Genomic DNA, 21,325 nt, shown 5'->3' on the forward strand with positions numbered 1-21,325 from the left:
TGATGAAATTATAGAATTAGTATGTACAGCAAAAAAGCCAGACGAGTGCAATGAAGAAGATGGAGAGGAAGAGGATGAAGAAACGTTAAAGGAAAAATGTGATATGGAAAAAGTTCAGCAAAATTTTGAATTCATAATGGCATTTATGGACACGAGTTACAGCGAGTTTGAAACTAAGGACATGATGAGTCTGTACAATATGTATATGAAGTTTTTAAAAACAAGAGCCAAGGGAATGAAACAAATGTCAATTACAGAGTCTTTTGCAATGGCTTCCAAGAAAGCTCGCATTGCATCACCTGCACCTGACTCATCGCATGTTGACCCAGTCAACCCAACAACTTCAGTCAATCCAACACCATCAACATCCACCACCACCTCTTCCATGTAAATAACTATGCTTCATCAACATCGATCATCAACATAAGCGGATCAGGACTTCAATTATTGGTGAGTACAAACAAAATACGGTCACGCATTTACGCTATGAACCTGTCGATTTTTTTCCCTAGATTTTTTCACATTATTTTTTTTTCCTCCATTTCTCGTATACGAACTTACATGTTAACCGACGGGTCTCGTCCCCAAGGGGTTCGGAAACCAAGTGGTGCTCTGTACAACAAGATGTTTTAGGGGGCTTGCTAATAGTGCCGAAAATGAGTCAATATTTTGCAAGAACTAGTAGCAGAAAATCAACCAGCACGAGCACAGCAGTACCCTGCACGAGAACAGCCGTATCCAGCATGAACACAGCTGTACCCAGCATGAGCACAGCAGTACCCAGCACGAGCACAGCAGTACCCAACATGAGCACTGCCGTACCCAGTATGAGCACAGCCGTACCCAGCACGAGCAAAGCTGAACCCAGCACGAGCACAGCCATACCCAGCATTAGCACAGCCATACCCAGCACCAGTACAACAGCAGCCAGTACCAGCTCAGAAGCAGCTGAAGCACACACAGCAGCAGCGAGCACCAGCAAAGCTGATGCAAACATCTAAGAACATCGTGTGTGGCATGTACAGTTAGAATAAGTGTTAAATTAAGTACATACAGGCATACCTCAGAATGCGAGTTTAATCCGTTCCTGGAGACGCCTCGCCTTCCGAAAACTCGCATTCCGAAGTTAATTTCCCCATAAGAAATAAAGGGAAATGAATTAATCCGTTCCTGACTACCCCAAAAACCCCACATCAAACTAAATTTTTATACCTAATTTACCTAATTCATCTAAATAAACCTACAAAACTATGTTCCAGTTATTATTTACCTTGCTGTCGAGTGCTGTAGGCGTATGGAAGATGGTGAGGAGGGGGGAGGAGGAGAGGAGTTACTGTTTGGAAGGGGAGTCCCCTTCCATAATCACATCACATAACCCCATGCCTTGTAACACTATGGATACCACTTCTCTTTCTAAATTTTTCAAACCAGCCCCTGCTTGCCTTAAACTCTTTCTTATCTGCATCACTCGTTGCAGGGGTCTTCTTTAGAAGGTCTTCGTGCAACACCCTGGCTTTCTCACAAATAATGGCCTCCGAAACACTATCACCCCTCAACTCCTTGTCGTGTATCCAAATTAATAACAACTTTTCCACTTCTTCAAGTATATGTGGTCTTTGTGCCGTTAATGTTCTTACTCCTTTTGCCACATTAGCACTCATAATCTTATTTTTCTTCTTAAGTACAGTGGAACCTCTATTAACGAGTTTAATCCGTTCTGGCACCGAGCTCGTTACCTGGAAAACTCGTCTTTGGAAACAAATTTCCCCATTTAAAATAAAGGAAATAAATTTAATCCGTTCCACTCCCAAAAACATCCATACTTGTATGACATTTTTTAATGTCAATATAATACTGCACATGTAATTATAAATGTTTTGTTGTACTGTTTTAACATTTACTTTACCTTATGAAGAGTCGTTGCTGGCTTGAGGGAGACGATGGGGAGGTGGGAAGGAGGAGAGGGGTTATGGTGTGGAAGGAGAATCCACCTCTGAGTCAGGTGGGCTCTATCTTCTTGGGATTTTCACCCCACTGGGACCGGGTTGTGGTTCACTATCACTGGCTCTTCTTTTCTCTACTTTCGGAAAGAACTTTTCTATTGACAATTGCTTTTGTCTTTGTTTTAGGATGTCCCTAAAACGAGACAGTAAATTGTCATTAAACATGTTCACACATCGGGTTGTCACTGCTTGATCAGGGTGATGTTTTTCTAAGAATGCGGTCACCTTTTCAAACATTCCTAGCACTTCCCTGATCTCACTTGAAGAGGCAGCAGCATCCTCCCGTACCTCCTCCTCCCCTGATGAGAACTCTTGTGCCTCCTCTTGATTAATCTCCTTCTGAAGTTCCAGGAGTTCCTCAGTGGTCAATTCCTCACTGTGCTCCTCCACTAACTCCTGCACATCAGCAGCATCCAACTCCAGACCCAAAGTTTGCCCCAGAGCAACAATATCATCCACTAGATGCACTTCCGGGTCTTCCACAGGTGCAGATGCAGATGCAGGTGCAGGACCGAAACCTTCAAAGTCTCGCTCAGGGACACCCTCAGGCCACAGGTTACGCCAAGCAGAGTTAAGGGTCCTCCTTGTCACTCCTTCCCAGGCCTTATCGATCAAATGTAAGGCACCCAGGATATTAAAGTGGTTCTTCCAGAATTCTTTGAGGGTCAGCCCTGTATTGTCGGTCACATCAACACACCTCTCCAACAAGGCCTTCATGTAGAGTTTCTTAAAGTTTGCAATGACTTTCTGGTCCATAGGTTGGAGGAGTGGAGTGGTATTGGGAGGAAGGAACTTGATGGTGATGAACTGATTTTCAGGATACAATTCATCTCGCATCTGTGGAGGATGTGCAGGAGCATTATCAAGCACAAGCAAGGCCTTGAGTGGCAACTGTTTCTCTTCAAGATATTTCCTCACTGAGGGGCCAAAAACATCATTGATCCATTCAGTGAAGAATATCCGCGTGACCCAGGATTTCTTATTGGACCTCCACATCACATTCAGTCGCGCCTTATACACTTTACATGCCTTGAACACGCGTGGATTTTCTGAGTGGTAGACCAGCAGCGGCTTGACCTTGCAATCGCCACTTGCATTGGCGCAGAGGATGAGAGTAAGCCGATCCTTCATCGGTTTGTGGCCAGGCAAAGATTGTTCCTCCTGTGTGATGTAGGTCCTCTTCGTCATTTTCTTCCAAAACAGGCCAGTCTCGTCACAATTAAAAACTTGTTGGGGCAAGAACTCCTTTTCAGCAACAAATTCCTGGAACTCTGGTACAAATTTCTCAGCAGCAGCTTTATCAGAGCTGGCAGCCTCCCCATGTCGAACAACACTGTGGATACCGCTTCTCTTCCTAAATTTCTCAAACCATCCACGGCTTGCCTTAAATATCTCCTCCTCTTCAGACGACGCACCTGGTGTCTTCCTGACAAGGTCCACATACAACTTCTTGGCCTTTGCACAGACAAGAGCTTCAGAGACACTATCGCCATGCAATTGCCTTTCATTCATCCAGACTAGCAGTAGCTTTTCAACCTCTTCTAGGATTTGTGGACGTTTCTTGTTAACCTTGGTAACTCCTTTAGCCACCTCAAGCGTCTTAAATTGTTCCTTCCTCTTCAGAATGGTACAAATCGTTGATGAGGTCCTGCCATACTCCCTGACGAGATCAACCACACGCACACCACGCTCGTGCTTTGCTATTATTTCCTTCTTCACTTCAACAGTAATTGTTGCTTTCTTCCCCTTGCCAACACTGTCTTTAGCAACCAGCTTCTTTGGCGACATCGTGCGTTACAAATTGCAGTCACCAAACCACAAAAACACAGAGAAAAGCGTAAATAAATCCAGAGGGATGCTTGTCGTGTGAGATACAACAACAACACTGGCGTCGGAGGCGTCCGAGAATTTGCGAGAACCCGCGAGACGCTAGGAAGCGCCATGTGGTTTCACTCGTTAATAGAGACGAGCGCGTCAATAGAGACAAATTTGCTGCGAGTGGCTTGCTCGTTACTGGAAAAACTCGTTAATAGAGCCACTCGTTAATAGAGGTTGCACTGTATAGTGCATATTGTTGATGTGGCTTTGTTGTACTGCCTACAAAGTTCAACAACACGTGTACCGTTCTCATGCTTCCGAATGATCTCTTGTTTCTCCTCTATTGTCATCCTCACATGAGCTTTCTGGCCTTTATCCTTACCACTGGCTTTCTTGGGACTCATGGTGAGATATATAATAACAAATTGTATAGACAAATCACCAAAAATCCAACAAAACACTGAAAATCCGCGACAAGAATTGATGTGGGGGTAGTCACTGAGCGCGAGACAATGGTAAACTGAGGGGCGGCGGGGCGGAGGGGCGACGATCGCCGAACCACCACGCGCTAGGTCGGCTGTACGCGTATCAACAAACTCGCGTCCAAACTCGCCTCCCGAAGTAACCATCGCCTTCCGAGACAAATTTTTGGAGTAAATACACCTCGCCTTCCGAAAACCTCGCATACAGGGACAATCGCATTCCGAGGTACCACTGTAGTGTTAAAATTAATACTTTCTCGCTCTGGGCGAGCGAGCGCCAGACCACCCCAAGGTGGGCCGGGTATTCCACAGGAGCGCGCAGTTTTCAGTTTTGGTTTTCGCTCCTTTCAATTCTATCATGTCAATTCTCGTCCTAGGTTTTTCATTTTGGTATCAATGTGTTTGCAATAGTATTCCCTACAGGAATATATGCACATAAAGTCCAAAAGCCAGGTGTATCAGTCACAAAAAAGGTGACACCCCTAGGGTCAACACTTGCAGCAGAGTAGCTCCAGCATATTTCAACAATCCTAAGTATTGTAGTACAGGTTGATGGTAGTGAGTGGTGTCCTAGAGAACATAAAGGTATAGTGCTCTTGAAAAATAGGCGAGATAACAGGAAAGTGCTAAGGGAAGTGAAAAATCGGATGAGAAAAAGTTGCCCTAGTGTTTACAGTGCAGAGAAGAACATTCAAGATGGCCACTGGCAAGGGGAAAAACAAAACAGAGCTTGATTTTGAGGGATTCAATGAAGAAAGCATTGATATTAGCAGTCTACATAACAAGTTGGTAAATTTAGATACTATAGTGAACTCTCATGTAGAAATAATTAGTAAATTGAAAGAAAGTAATGACCATTTGAATAGCAAAGTTTTATGTCTTGAGGGTTTAGTGAAAGACTTGCGCAAGGATAAGAATCAATTGGAAACAAATTGCAAAGCCATGGAAGAAGAAAATAAACTCTTAAAAATAGCTTTGGAAGAAGTTAAAGTAAATTTAAACATAAATGACTACAATAGGTTAGGCAAGGAAATTCAACAGGAGAAACAGCTTTTGTCAGCACAGATGGAGGAAGTTACACAGGGAATAGAACAGTGCAAGAAAGATATGCAACTCACTTATGCACAAGCGGCCAAGGAGAAGGAAAAAAATAGAAGAAGCAGTAAAGGAAGTCAAACACTGCAGCAACCAAGATAAAACAAACATTAGGCTGGAAGTGAGAAAAGAATTGGCATCTAACCCGAAGTTGGTGCAAAACACATGTTGATCGGAGTAAGTCCCTGATCATTTTTGGCTGCAAAGAAAAGGCGATAACATCTAGGTCAGAAAGAGCTGTAGAAGAAGCTAAAGTAGTAGATAAAATTGTTGGTCTCGTGGAAGGTCTTACAACCAGAGAGAATGTGTGCGACTACAGGAGAATAGGCAGGTACATAAAAGGGAAAGATCGACCTTTGAGGATCACCCTAAACGGTGCCAAACAGATGGAAGAAGTACTAAGGAATGCTAGAAAATTGCAAAGGGATGAGGATGGGAAAGGGTGGTCGTTAAGACGAGATCTTTCAAAAGAAGATAGAGAGAAGCTGAAACTGAACCTCGCCGAGGCAAAACATTTAAATGAGAGCAGGAATGAAGAAGAAATAAATTGTTTTTTCTACAAAGTGATAGGGGTAGGCAAACCAGTAAAGTGGTACATAAAGGCAAACCAACAAAATCAATAGAGAGAGGGGGAGTGAAGAATAAGGAGAGGGGGAACAAGTTCCTGAAGATTGCATACACCAACATAGATGGAGTGAGATCGAAGATACTGGAGTTAAGTGATGTAATACAGCTGCAGACACCAGACATTGTTGCACTCATGGAGACAAAACTTGAAGATGTAATTTTAAATGAAGTCATATTCCCAAGGGGCTACTCAATTTGGAGACGGTACAGAAAAATTAGGAAAGGCGGTGGCGTTGCTGTGCTGGTAAAAGAACACCTAAAGGTGAACGAAATAATGACTACCAATCCACAAGAAGTTGACATAATAGCACTAGAGATCTGCCATGAGGATGATAAACTAATGATAATAAATGCATATAGTCCACCGCCAAGCAGCACATGGTCAAAGGAGGAGCTAGATAGTAAACGTGAAGGTCTTATAACAATAATGAGAGAGATTATAGCGAGAGCGGATAACGATAGATCACGACTGTCGATAGTCGGTGACTTCAATTTGAAATCCATAGACTGGGAAGCATATGAAGCTAAAACAGAAGATTTTTGGACCTGTAAATTTATAGACCTCATCCTGGAAACATTCTTGTATCAACATGTTAAACAAGCTACGAGGATGAGGGAAGGGGATGTTCCCTCCATGCTAGATTTGATATTTACCAGGAAGGAGGAAGAGATATTTGACATTCAGTACCTTCCTCCCTTGGGTAAAAGTGACCATGTCTTTTTGGGAATAAAGTATGCAATGCGTTATAAGCTGGAAGAAAATAAGGAGGTTGAAGCAGTTGAAAAACCAGACTTTAGGAGAGGACATTATGGTGACCTTAGAAATTTTTTTAGTGAGTATAATTGGACAGACTTGATGCTAGGCAAGGAAGTGAATGAGATGTATGTCAAGTTTTGTGAAATATATGATAAAGGCACAAAAAAATTTATACCAAAACAGAGATGCAGAACTAGGAAACAGGATTGGTTCAATAGAAATTGCGAGAGGGCTAGAGACCAAAAGACACAAAAATGGAATCAATACAGGAAGAGGCCAAACCCCCAAACATACCAACGATACAAAGATGCGAGAAACAACTACACGGCAGTGAGGAGAGAGGCAGAAAGAAATTTTGAAAAAGGGATTGCAGAGAAATGTAAAACAGAACCAGGTCTATTCTATAAATTCATAAACAACAAATTGCAGGTAAAGGATAATATTCAGAGGTTGGAAATGGGAAATAGATTCACGGAAAATGAAAAGGAAATGTGTGAAACACTAAACGAAAAGTTCCAAAGTGTGTTTGTACAAAATGGAATCTTTAGGGAACCAGATACAATACGAATTCCAGAGAACAACATAGAGCACATAGAGGTGTCTAGAGACGAAGTGGAAAAAATGCTCAAGGAGCTCGGTAAGAACAAAGCAGCTGGCCCAGATGGCGTTTCACCATGGGTTCTGAGAGAATGTGCATCTGAGCTCAGCATTCCACTTCACCTGATCTTTCAGGCATCCCTGTGTACATGAATCGTAGCAGACGTGTGGAAACAGGCTAACATAGTTCCAATCTACAAAAGTGGCAGCAGGGAAGACCCCCTCAATTATAGACCTGTATCATTGACAAGTGTAATAGTGAAAGTATTGGAAAAACTAATAAAAACTAAATAGGTAGAACACCTAGAGAGAAATGATATAATATCAGACAGACAGTATGGTTTTCGATCTGGAAGATCCTGTGTATCGAATTTACTCAGTTTCTATGATCGAGCAACAGAGATATTACAGGAAAGAGATGGTTGGGTTGACTGCATATATCTGGACCTAAAAAAGGCTTTCGACAGAGTTCCACATAAGAGGTTGTTTTGGAAACTGGAAAATATTGGAGGAGTGACAGGTACGCTTCTAACATGGATGAAAAATTTTCTGACTGATAGAAAAATGAGGGCTGTGATCAGAGGCAATGTATCGGACTGGAGAAATGTCACAAGTGGAGTACCACAGGGTTCAGTTCTTGCACCAGTGATGTTTATTGTCTACATAAATGATCTACCAATTGGTATACAGAATTATATGAACATGTTTGCTGATGATGCTAAGATAATAGGAAGGATAAGAAACTTAGATGATTGTCATGCCCTTCAAGAAGACCTGGACAAAATAAGTAGATGGAGTACCATTTGGCAAATGGAATTTAATGTTAATAAATGCCATGTTATGGAATGTGGAATAGGAGAACATAGACCCCACACAACCTATATATTATGTGAGAAATCTTTAAAGAAGTCTGATAAAGAAAGAGATCTAGGGTGGTTCTAGATAGAAAACTATCACCTGAGGACCACATAAAGAATATTGTGCGAGGAGCCTATGCCACGCTTTCTAACTTCAGAATTGCTTTTAAATACATGGATGGCGATATACTAAAGAAATTGTTCACGACTTTTGTTAGGCCAAAGCTAGAATATGCAGCAGTTGTGTGGTGCCCATATCTTAAGAAGCACATCAACAAACTGGAAAAGGTGCAAAGACATGCTACTAAGTGGCTCCCAGAACTGAAGGGCAAGATCTACGAGGAGAGGTTAGAGGCATTAAATATGCCAAAACTAGAAGACAGAAGAAAAAGAGGTGATATGATCACTACATACAAAATAGTAACAAGAATTGATAAAATTGATAGGGAAGATTTATTGAGACCTGGAACGTTAAGAACAAGAGGTCATAGATATAAACTAGCTAAACACAGATGCCGAAGAAATATAAGAAAATTCACTTTCGCAAACAGAGTGGTAGACGGTTGGAACAAGTTAGGGGAGAAGGTGGTGGAGGCCAAGACCGTCAGTAGTTTCAAAGCGTTATATGACAAAGAGTGCTGGGAAGACGAGACACCACGAGCGTAGCTCTCATCCTGTAACTACACTTAGGTAATTACACTTAGGTAATTACACCAAACCAAGAAATTGGCAGTGCGTTACCCATGAGTGCCCAAGATCCAAAAACATGTATACTCTTTTCACTTTGGTCACCCCAATTCCTGTCCTAGGTCTTTCATTTTGTTATCAATGTGCTCACAATAGAATTCCCTACAGGAGTATATGCATATAAAGTTCAAAAGCCCGGCTTACCACCCGCACCATACCGATAAATTGGCCGCAAGTTACCCGTGAGCACACAAGAGCAATAAAATGTGTATATACTCTTTTTCACTTTGGTTACCTCAATTATTGACCTAGGTCTTTCATTTTGATATCATTGTGTTCACAATAAAGTTCCCTACAGGAGTATATGCATATACAGAATGTTAAAAACCACGGTGCGCCCCACCAGCAGCCAAGCTGAAAGTAGGCTGAGCCTTTTTAATTTTTGACACACCAATGTGTCATTCCCGCAACATTTGTCTAATAAATCTTTGATGCCGTACTGTGTCATCCCCGTGATAAAGTGTTAAGGTTACAGTACAGTAATTTTAGTGTAAAATAATTTTCATAAACTGTATTAACCACTGAACTGTGCAACGTGCCTGCAGGTGCTCGACTGGTGGTGCGCAACGCGCCTCAGGGATATTATAGGTACTGTATAGCGTACCATTCAAAACTGGCGCACGGTGACGAGGGTACAGAATGGATGCTTGAGGGCCCCAGTGATCGTTCTCCATTTTGAAAAACAATCCCAGGATGCCTCAGGGCCGTGAGGTTCCTTAGTTTCAAGGAAGCAACTATGTCTGACACATCGTCTACGCGCTCCCGCTCCACGGTCAGCAGCGGTCATGCAAAACGACTCTCTGAGGAAGAAATACTCAACATTTGTACGATGATGGTGCCATGGATGATGACTTTGACTATGACCCTTACCTCTCTGTCCGGCCCATTGTTGTCGTGAAGGGGCTTGGTGGGCGACTGCTGGGGTGTGAAGCTCCATAGGTCAGTCCTCTGTCCTTTTGGGGCCTTATGCTCCTGCTGCTGTCTTCTACAATTATGCTGGATCTCTTTTCCTTTTCCTTGTGTTTGATTTTTCTTCCCCCCTCTTCTCCTTTTTAATTGTCATTTCCCGCCGACCTTTTGCCAGTCTTGGTTATTCTTTTGGACTAATCCTGTTTTGACGCCTGGGTGTTTGAGGAGGCATACTCTCTCACCGTAGAACTGTGGTACCCAACGTCGTGAGCAAGGGGACGGTTTTATTGTCACTCCTTTTTCATCACTGAACCCGATCTCGATAGACTGACAGTTCTTAAGGTGGCGTTTGTGGGGAGTATACTCACGACACACTCCTGGGAAGCCCTGGTAAGACCAGCAACATGTCTCTTGTTGGGTGTCCTGTCCTCTAATTGTGGCCTTGTGATGGGTGTGGGGGCACATTCGTGAATGAAAGTCTTCCATCTCGTTTTCATGCCAATAACTCCTGTTCATCTTATGACTTCTCAGGCTCGTGGGGTGGACGACCAGGTCCCTGAGTCGGACTGTGTTGGAAGATGGGACTCTGTAGCTCTCTGCTACATTGGGCCCAGACCTTGCTCCTCCTCTGACCCTCCTGATTACTCCCACTCGGCTCCCCTCATTCCTTTGTGGTTGGGTTTAGCCCTAACCCCCCAGCGGTGTCCACCTCATCCCCTGGTCCGGCTCCATCTCTCATTGTAACTACTGCATCTTTTAACCCCTCTCTCTCTCTCTCTCTGGGGTTTTTAACCCCGTCCCCGCCGCACTCACACGATCCCTTCCCATACTAATTTGTACCATGCCTTGTTTAGTCCTACTACATTGACTAAGTACTTTGACCTCCATCATTTAGATTCTACTCCTCCTGATGATTTTTCCCAACATTAGGCACCTTGTTGATTCGGTGGATGCCTCTGTTACTTTCAACCCCACCTGTCTCGGTTCGCGTGTCGCTGCTGCTTCTTTTTAGGGTGCAGCTACCATCTTGGCCACCTTATCTTGCATTGGTGAGACTCCTGTTTAGGTCTCCAAGAACACTTGGTTAAATGCCAGTGTTGGCACTATTCTCCTCTCGCACCATGTTTCAACTGGTGTTAGGAATCTAAAGGATTGCCACGATGATATCAAGCATATCCTTGAAGCACAGGGCCATTCTGTTCCCCAGGTGGACACGTTTACCCATCCCCCTCGGGGTCGTCGCCATCACCCCCTTCGGGTTGTGAAAATTACCTATGATGGACCCTTCCGCCCTCTGGTGCTGGTGCCAGGTGCACCGTTCAGGAGTACATTCCCTCTCCTCGGCTCTGTAATAAGAGCTGGAAGTTTGGGCATAGTGCCCTCCGATGCTTCAGTACTCTCTCTCTCTCTGTCCCTTGTGTGGGCCGAAGGTCACTCTAAGTCGGAGTGCACTTTTCTCCAGGCTCGCTGCCTTAATTGCGGTGAGGCCCACCTTACCTTCTCCCGCATGTGTATACATTGCAAGCTTCAGACAGCCGTCCTCAACTTGAAGCACTGGGAACGTTTGTCTTTTTCCTGAGGCGAGGCACCAAGTTCGCCGTTACCCCCCCTTTCGCTTGCGTCTCTTATGCTTGCGTGCTGCGCTCTTCCTCTCTTCGTCTTTCCCACCTTCCTCAGTCTCACAACCGTTTCCAGGCCTTTGGCGAACACCCAGACACACACACGGCTTCTTTCCCAGCTCCTTTCCTTTCTGTCCCGATGGGTCCCCCTCCTGGTTCTCTGTCTGGGGTTTCCCTTCTTTCTACCCAGTCTGTCATGTCTCCTGTGTCTTCTTTCTCATCTCCCTCCGATCCTCCTTCCCATCCTTCTCCTCCGTCTCTTAGCTCTTCACACCGCCCGTCTGTGTGAGCTGATGTCCATCACTCTCCTAGCAATCATTGTGGCATTCGCTCTCGTTCTTCTCCTGTTGAGATGCTTGAGTCTGTTGCCCAGTACGTTGTTGCTGGAACACCTGTCATTTTGAGTCAGAAGCGAAAGCCTGGCTCATCTCCTTCCTCCTCCCCGGCGGGTAAGAAGGCTTCGCTTTCTTCCTCGCCCCCTCACCTCTAACTCTGTCACTCCATCTCCTCCCATTTCGGTGGTCGAGCCCCCTGTTCCTGCTATGGAGGTTTCTTTGGCTTCCGCTTCCCTCTTGGTTGCTGCCCATGCTGAGGTGCGCTCCCCGGTTTCTGCCCCTCCTCCTCCTCCTGCTGTCCTTGACCCTCGGTTGTCTCCTCCTCTGAACACTGCTCGTCTGCCTCCAGTCTGTCCTTCCACTCGCTTTCCTCCATCTTTACTCAGTTTACCCATGCCCCCATGCCCATGCTGGATAAGCACCTCCAAAGGATACCTGATCAACCAGGCTGTGACTCATACGTCAGGCTGCGAGCAGCCGCGTCCAACAGCCTGGTTGATCAGTCCGGCAACCAGGAGGCCTGGTCGACGACCGGGCCGCGGGGACGCTATGCCCCGGAAGCACCTCAAGGTAACCCCCCTAACCCTGACTTCGCTGACCCTGATCCAGATCCTGAGCTTCTTTAACATGCTGTGTTCCTTTTAATCTTTGTTTCTTCATTGTTTTCTGTTGCTGTAATTTCTCTTTTGTCGATGTCTATTCTTCAATGGAATATTCGTGGATATTATGGCAATTTCCATTAACTCCAACCTCTGATTTCACAGTTTTCCCCCCTTTGTGTCTGTCTCCAGGAGCTGATGCTTGGTACTCGTCCTGGTCGCTTCCATGGGTATTCCTTTCTTCCCCCCCCCAGCTTTTGCTGGGGTCCATAACTCTACTGCTCTCTTGATTCGTTCTGATGTTCCCTTCGTTCCCCCTACTTTTTCCACCGCCTCTCCAAAGTTCTGCTGGCCCATGTCATTTTGAGTAAATGGTATACGGTTTGTTCCATTTCTCTCTACGCACATGTCCCACTTTCTCTTCCTGATCTTTTAACACCTACTGGACTCCTTGCCGGAGCCTGTGCTCCTGCTGGGCGATTTTAATTGTCGACATACACTCTGGGGTGATGTTCACACAAACACCCGGGGTTGCCTTCTTGAAACCGTTCGTCCTCTCTTCTTCCCTGTCTCTTCTAAATTCTGGTGAACCCACTCATTTGGATTCTCGAACTCGCACCCTTTCCTGACTTGATCTTTCTCTTTGCTCGTCGTCTCTTTACTTGGCTTTTTCATGGTGGGTTCTTGATGCCCTCCATGGCAGTGACCATTTCCCCATCCTTGTTACCTTTTTCTCTTTTCACTCTCCCCTCTCCTTCCTTAGGTGGCAGTTTACCAAGGCAGACTGGAACCCTGGAACCGCTTTACCCTCCGAGCTACTCTCTCCGATCTCTCCGTTCTGCCTCTCCCTCGCACCCTACTTCTTTTTCATGACACCATCTTTGACGCTGCCCTCCACTTTATTCCTCACTCTACCTCTCAGGGCACGCGGAAGTGCATTCCCTGGTGGAATGTGGACTGTGCTTGGGCTGTCCACTGTAAGCGTGCAGCCTGGAAGAGACACCGCCGCCGGCAGACGGCTGATTCTTTTGTTTTGTTTCGGAAGGCGAGTGTGGTGGCCCGTAAGATCATCCATACAGCTAAACGAGAGTGTTGGAAGTCTTATGTTTCCGCCATTACGTCCAAAACTCCTCTGCTGCAAATCTGGAAGCGTATCTGCAAAATACGCAAAAACTAAGAGTGAGCGGCCACACCCAGCCAGCCCTCCCTCACTTCTCCAACTTTGTGAAAGAGAAAACATGCACTCTCTTGAACATTATATTGTAGAATGTCCCATATTGACTGACTTTCGCCCTCCTAGGTTAAGGTATGCTGAACTGTGTAATTACTATATGAGTACTGGAACACTTGATGATATATTGGACTTGTACCCAAGATTAACCATGTAATGTATCAATTATATAATGTATGTATGTGATGTAACTATATAACCTGAACTTGTAAAAGCACCTTCATCACCTTCAGTGATTAAATGCTTAATTGCAAACTAGTTTCTCTATCAGCTACCTCACCCTGTCAGAGTAAAAAAGACAAATGTATGTGAATGCATGTGTGTGTGTATATATGTATGTATACATGTTTGTATGTGTACATATATGTGTGTGTGTGTGTGTATGTATATGTATGTGTATAAAGTATATATGGAAGCTGATCAGAATTACATTTCACCTTTGTAAATGCACATTAATGACACTATGTAAAAGACATTGAACACTTTATGTAGGGCATACGTAAATCTGTGTATCTATGTATTTACGTATGTAGGTTAGCTTAGCATTTTAAAAGCACCGAATCACCTTCTGTGGTTGATTGTTCAATAAATGCTTGAACTATATGTTTAACACATCTCTAACCCTGTCCATGGAGGACAGAAGAAAATGTATATATGCTGGTTAGCATTGTAAATGTGTGGTCACGTTTGTGGTAGAATATAGTTCTATATTCTACCCACTTCAAGACTCCGCACCAATATAGAAGCATCAAGAAATATGGGCCAATAGGCCCTTTGCAGTTACTTCCATTCTTCCCTTTAAACTTACCCAATATTATACCCATTTTTCATTTTCTGTCTTGTGTTTTCACCTCATCCAAAACTGTTGTAACATATCACCTCACCCAAATGCAGGTATATAAAATGAAAGCCATTTAAATTATAGCATAGTAGGACTCTGTTTAGTGTTTGCAGGTTTTAGTTGTGTGTGTGTAAACTAGAGTCTTTGAAAATGTAATAAGTTATTACGAAACGCGTTAAAGTGTCGCATCAGACTAGAAATAAAAATGAATTTTGGACAATTGATTTTTCAATTACCATCAACAGTGAAAAGAAACATAAGAAATATTGAGAAAATTCGTGTTAGAATTATTAATCTTACTTTTTTGTTCATATTTAATAATATATGTTTACAAGAAAGACTGCTACCAAAATATACTAATATATATATATATATATAATATATATATATATATATATATTATATATATATATATATATATATATATAATATATATATATATATATATATATATATTAGTATATTTTGGTAGCAGTCTTTCCTGTAGACATATATTATTAAATATGACCGAAAAAGTAAGATTAATAATTCTAACACGAATTTTCTCAATCTTTCGTACATTACGCTTCACTGTTGGAGGTAAATCAAAAATCACTTCTCCAAAATTCATTTTTATTTCTAGTCTGACGCGACACGGGCGCGTTTCGTAAAACTTATTACATTTTCAAAGACTTCACAAATACACAACTGATTAGAACTTACGTATCTCTGCTATTATATCTACATTTGAGTGAGGTGGGAGGGATGATGTGGCATATAGTGACGTGGCATTAACACAAGACAGAACATGAGGGGATATTAATAGGGTATTAAAAGTATCAACACAAGACAGAACAGAAACAATGGGTATTGAATAGAAGTGTTTGTAGAAAGCCTAGTTGGTCCATATTTCTTGATGCTTCTATATTGGAGCGGAGTCTTGAGGTGGGTAGAATATAGTTGTGCAATAATTGGCTGTTGATTGCTGGTGTTGACTTCTTGATGTGTAGTGCCTCGCAAACGTCAAGCCGCCTGCTATCGCTGTATCTATCGATGATTTCTGTGTTGTTTACTAGGATTTCTCTGGCGATGGTTTGGTTATGGGAAGAGATTATATGTTCCTTAATGGAGCCCTGTTGCTTATGCAACAACAACTGTTGCATAAGCAACAGGGCTCCATTAAGGAACAGAAGACCTCGTCCAGCTCCTCGGGGGTCCGGTGCGTACCCAAGATATAGTACACATTTCCCCTCTGAACAGCGACACTTGAAGCGCTGGAACATAAAACCTGGCCGCTCTTGGGTCTCTAGTCTTCCCAATGAGTTCCTCGCCCAGCTCCTTCAGGAACTTAAGTGCACATTTACCCCAGGCGCCCAGAGTCTCAGAAGCCTATTGGCACGAACCTGTAACTACGTTCTAGGTCCCTGTACTTGTTAGTTTTCTGGGTCTCCCTGAAGGTGGCTGCCCCGCCTCCCTCAGCTGCGCTTTAAGGTAGATAGGTATCAGCCAATGTGGATGCACACGTGTAGTCCCACACGACCTGTTTACCTTCCCTCCACGGCTGCAGGGTGACTCCATCTGGGGCGTTTTTTGGCTGTTGTCAGGTCTGCACAACTGAGGTTCCCTTTGTGCTGGGCACCCAGCTGTAGCCAAACTTCTCTTGATGATGTCATTGACTGCTTCATGTCTGGCAATCTTTCCCTGTGTCTTACGACAGATGAGACCATGGCTGCCGTATTGGTCTGCCCGTGCATGGCCGCAAATACACCGGTGCTCGGTGGAGATAGGGGCGGCAAGGCGCAGAGCAACACCAATATTTAGGGTCCGATGTTCCAGGCGGGTGCCCAAGGCGGAATTAGGGACTGCCAACAGGAAGTCCCCGGCATGGGGCGCTTGCACAGCTAGAAGACGCGCTTTGTCCTTCCTGGAAGCTGCCTCCAGCAATGATGTGGCGATGTTCTCCACTATGGGGCTATCCCATTTGGACTGTTTGCAGTCATTTGGAAAAGTCGGTCGAGGATGAGAGTTGACGAGAGTGTCCCACTGACCGGCTCCTTCCGCGAATTTGGGATCATGAATCCCAATGGAGTCTCTTAGGTGTTCCGGTAGTATTTCCTTAACTAATTCACCTGTTGCACTGGTCGAGGATAAGAATGCTGGCAATGCTAACTGTGTCGCCTTGCGAATACCTATTCCCCCGAGTGTAACTGGGAGCGTTGCTTGATCCATTGGTCATCTTGCAGGGGAGAGGTTTAACACTTTCACGGTTATTGACCTTAGGAGTGTGTCATATTCTGTTAATTTTGGGCTGTCGAAAAAGGGAGCACACCTTAGGAAATAGGTCAGTCTGGGCAAAACCAGGCACCTTGTGAGAAGGTACAAAGCATCGTGGGCGTCCAAAGCCCCTATTCTTCCCTCCATCCTCCTCAGGTCGTTCAGCTTTTCTTCGAGGACTACCTCAATGGCGCTCGAGCCCAGAGGTGCCCCTAGCAGCACACTGTCGGTGGGAGCGATCACTTGGGGTCCTGGCAATATGGTTCGCACTGCATCTATGGTTGGTTGGCTAGATGAGATGATTTCATACTTTAATAGGTTTAGGGTGAGTCCTAACTCCTCTCCCTTAGATTTCACTAGCTGTAGATCTTCTAGCAGGGACTCCTGTGTCCCTGCCAGGGTGCCATCGTCCAGGAACCAGATGTTGAGTTCGCTGGTCAACCTGCTTGTGACCTCTTTAACAGCCATGCAAAAAAGAAAAGGGGCAAGTGGGTCTCCCTGCTGGACACCTTCTGCAGAAACAACTTCATGTTCCCCAAATATATATATATATTAGTATATTTTGGTAGCAGTCTTTCTTGTAAACATATATTATTAAATATGACCGAAAGAGTAAGATTAATAATTCTAACACGAATTTTCTCGATCTTTATGTTTCTTTTCACTGTTGATGGTAAATGAAAAATCAATTCTCCAAAATTCATTTTTATTTCTAGTCTGACGTGACACTTGAGTACGTTTCGTAAAACTTATTACATTTTCAAAGACTTAAGTTTACACACACACAACTGAACTATAACTGAATAGAGCTTAAACATCTTCGATTTTTTATACCTGCATTTGGGTGAGGTGGTATGTTACAACAGTTTTGGATGAGGTGAAAACAAACTTTCAACACAAGACAGAACACGAAATAATGGGTATTGAAGGTAAGAATGGAAGTAATTGCAGAGGGCCTATTGGCCCATATTTCTTGATGCTTCTATATTGGAACGGAGTCTTGAAGTGGGTAGAATATAGTTGTGCATTAATTGGCTCTTGATTGCTGGTGTTGACTTCTTGATGTGTAGTGCCTCGCAGATGTCAAGCCACCTGCTATCGCTGTAACTATCGATGATTTCTGTGTTGTTTGCTAAGATTTCTCTGGTGATGGTTTGGTTGTGGGAAGAGATTATATGTTCCTTAATGGAGCCCTGTTGCTTAAGCATCGTTAAACGCCTGGGAAGAAATGTTGTTGTCTTGCCTATATACTGAGTTTTTTGAGGCTTACAGTCCCCAAGAGGGCATTTGAAGGCATAGACGATGTTGGTCTCTTTTAAAGCGTTCTGCTTTGTGTCTGGAGAGTTTCTCATGAGTAGGCTGGCCGTTTTTTTGGTTTTATAGTAAATCGTCAGTTGTATCTTCTGATTTTTGTCTGTAGGGATAACGTTTCTATTAACAATATCTTTCAGGACCCTTTCCTTCGTTTTATGAGCTGTGGAAAAGAAGTTCCTGTAAAATACTGTAACCCCGCGATTATCCGGGATTCGAACATCCGGAAAACGCCCTTATACGGCCAAAATCGTGAACGGATAAAGTTATCTCAATATCCGGCCAAAATGGCCATGGGAGCCGGATAAAAGCCAGTTTGGCCGGTTAAAAATCTGAGCCGGTGGGCTGTACCGTATTAATCCCGTACAGCTGTGGCTCAAGGCCATGGTGTTGGAGGGGGTTGGGTTGGTGGGTGGTGTCGGGAGAGAGGGGAACGTTGGGAGGGACCACCTGGGGGATTACGGTCAGGGAGGGAGGGAGTTGGTCAGGAAGGGAGGGAGGTGGTCAGGAAGGGAGTTGGTCAGGAAGGGAGATGGTCAAGAAGGGAGTTGGTCAGGAAGGGAGTTGGTCAAGAAGGGAGATGGTCAGGAAGGGAGGAAGGGAGTTGGTCAGGAAGGGAGATGGTCAGGGAGGGAGTTGGTCAGGAAGGGAGGGAGGGAGTTGGTCAGGAAGGGAGTTGGTCAGGAAGGGAGATGGTCAGGAAGGGAGATGGTCAGGAAGGGAGTTGGTCAAGAAGGGAGATGGTCAGGAAGGGAGGAAGGGAGTTGGTCAGGAAGGGAGATGGTCAGGGAGGGAGTTGGTCAGGAAGGGAGGGAGGGAGTTGGTCAGGAAGGGAGGGAGGGAGTTGGTCAGGAAGGGAGTTGGTCAGAAAGGGAGGGAGGGAGTTGGTCAGGAAGGGAGGGAGGGAGTTGGTCAGGAAGGGAGGGAGGGAGTTGGTCAGGAAGGGAGGGAGGGAGTTGGTCAGGAAGGGAGGAAGGGAGTTGGTCAGGAAGGGAGGGAGGGAGTTGGTCAGGAAGGGAGTTGGTCAGGAAGGGAGATGGCCAGGGAGGGAGTTGGTCAGGAAGGGAGGGAGGGAGTTGGTCAGGAAGGGAGGAAGGGAGTTGGTCAGAAAGGGAGGGAGGGAGTTGGTCAGGAAGGGAGGGAGGGAGTTGGTCAGGAAGGGAGGGAGTTGGTCAGGAAGGGAGGGAGGGAGTTGGTCAGGAAGGGAGGGAGGGAGTTGGTCAGGAAGGGAGGAAGGGAGTTGGTCAGGAAGGGAGGGAGGGAGTTGGTCAGGAAGGGAGTTGGTCAGGAAGGGAGGAAGGGAGTTGGTCAGAGAGGGAGGGAGTTGGTCAGGGAGGGAGGGAGGGAGTTGGTCAGGGAGGGAGGGAGGGAGTTGGTCAGGAAGGGAGGAAGGGAGTTGGTCAGGGAGGGAGGGAGTTGGTCAGGAAGGGAGGGAGGGAGTTGGTCAGGAAGGGAGAAAGGGAGTTGGTCAGGAAGGGAGGAAGGGAGTTGGTCAGAAAGGGAGGGAGGGAGTTGGTCAGGAAGGGAGGGAGGGAGTTGGTCAGGAAGGGAGGGAGGGAGTTGGTCAGGAAGGGAGGAAGGGAGTTGGTCAGGAAGGGAGGAAGGGAGTTGGTCAGGAAGGGAGGGAGGGAGTTGGTCAGGAAGGGAGGGAGGGAGTTGGTCAGGAAGGGAGTTGGTCAGGAAGGGAGGAAGGGAGTTGGTCAGGAAGGGAGGAAGGGAGTTGGTCACGGAAGGGAGGAACGGAGTTGGTCACGTAAGGAGGAAAAACTATTGTGGTGTGTATGGGACTCGCTTAAGCCTAACGAAGGAAGGTGGCGTTGGCGGTGTTGCAAGAATTATATTGTTTTCTTATTGCTGTGGAGAGCTAGTTACGAATATTAATTAAATAACACTAGATGAACAGTACAGTACAGTATTTGGTATGCTATTTATTCATTTAAATATTTACAATAAAATAAAATTGGATTTAACAGAACTTAAGGCGCATCGTACAGCGTGTCAACACCCACGTGTCTGTCGACACATGTGGAGGGGAGATGGGAAGGCTGGCGTGAGGTGGGGGAGGGGGGGGGTTGACCAGGCAGATCACACGTGTCGTCTGTCTCTGTTCCAGTCTCGCCACTTACCCACCTGTTCAACCACTTCCCTGCCCACCCACCTGTTTACCCACCTGCCTGCATGCCCACTTACCCACCTTGTTCACCCACTTCCCTGCCCACCCACCTGCCTGCACACCCACTTACCCACCTGTTCACCTACTTCCCTGGCCACCCACCTGTTCATCCACTTCCCTGCCCACCCACCTGTTTACCCACTTCCCTGCCCACCCACCTGTTTACCCAAATGCCTGCATGCCCACTTACCCACCTGCCTGCATGCCCACTTACCCACCTGTCAATCCATCCATCCACCCACCTACCTGCACACCCACCTGCCTGCTTAACCCACCTGTTCACCCACTTCCCTGCCCACCCACCTGTTTACCCACATGCCTGCACACCCACTTACCCACCTGTCAATGCACCCACCCACCTACCTGCTTACCCACTCACCCACCTGCCTGCTCGAACCTGTTCACCCACCAAGCCCATCTACCTGCCATCCACTCATCCAAAACCCACCTGCCTGAACCCACCTATCCCTGCCTGCCCACCCACCCACTTGCCTGCCCACCCACCCACCTGCCTGCCCACCCACTTTCCCTGCCCACCTACCAGCTAGGCAGCTAACCACCCATGCACCAGCCCCACACACTAATTAGTGTGTCAATTCAAATCATGCGTGTGGTATAAGGTCCCTTTTGGACTCAGAGGTGAAAAAGTACTATTATCCGGAACATGTGATAATCCGGCTGGGGGTCCTTCCCATATAGTGAGGATAGTCGAGTGGAGACAGTAGTCTAATAGGGGGTATAGGTGTTGTGTTAGTTGTCTCTTCAGAGGTTGCATGGCGTTTCACTTTCCTTCTTATGATGTCTTCAACGAAACCATTGGAGAAACCGTTGTTGACTAGGACCTGCCTTACCCCACAGAGTTCTTCGTCGACTTGCTTCCATTCTGAGCTGTGGCTGAGAGCACGGTTGACATAAGCGTTAACAACACTCCTCTTGTACCTGTCTGGGCAGTCACTGTTGGCATTTAGGCACATTCCTATGTTTCCTTAGTGTAGACTGCAGTGTGGAAACCTCCGCTCCTTTCCATGACTGTTACATCTAGAAAGGGCAGCTTCCCATCCTTCTCCATCT

The 21,325-nt window shown here is 45.5% G+C and overlaps 1 protein-coding gene across 1 annotated transcript; it reads right to left on the reverse strand.

Annotated features, from left to right (window-relative positions):
* Positions 1-2,009: 2,009 nt before the first annotated feature.
* On the reverse strand, positions 2,010-3,791 carry LOC138365093 (tigger transposable element-derived protein 1-like). Its single transcript, XM_069325204.1, has one exon. The coding sequence runs from the start codon at positions 3,789-3,791 to the stop codon at positions 2,010-2,012; it is 1,782 nt and encodes a 593-aa protein (XP_069181305.1).
* Between the last annotated feature and the right edge of the window lie 17,534 nt (positions 3,792-21,325).

This window comes from Procambarus clarkii, chromosome 15 (genome assembly GCF_040958095.1).
Source record: "Procambarus clarkii isolate CNS0578487 chromosome 15, FALCON_Pclarkii_2.0, whole genome shotgun sequence".
Classification (NCBI taxonomy): Eukaryota; Metazoa; Arthropoda; class Malacostraca; order Decapoda; family Cambaridae; genus Procambarus; species Procambarus clarkii.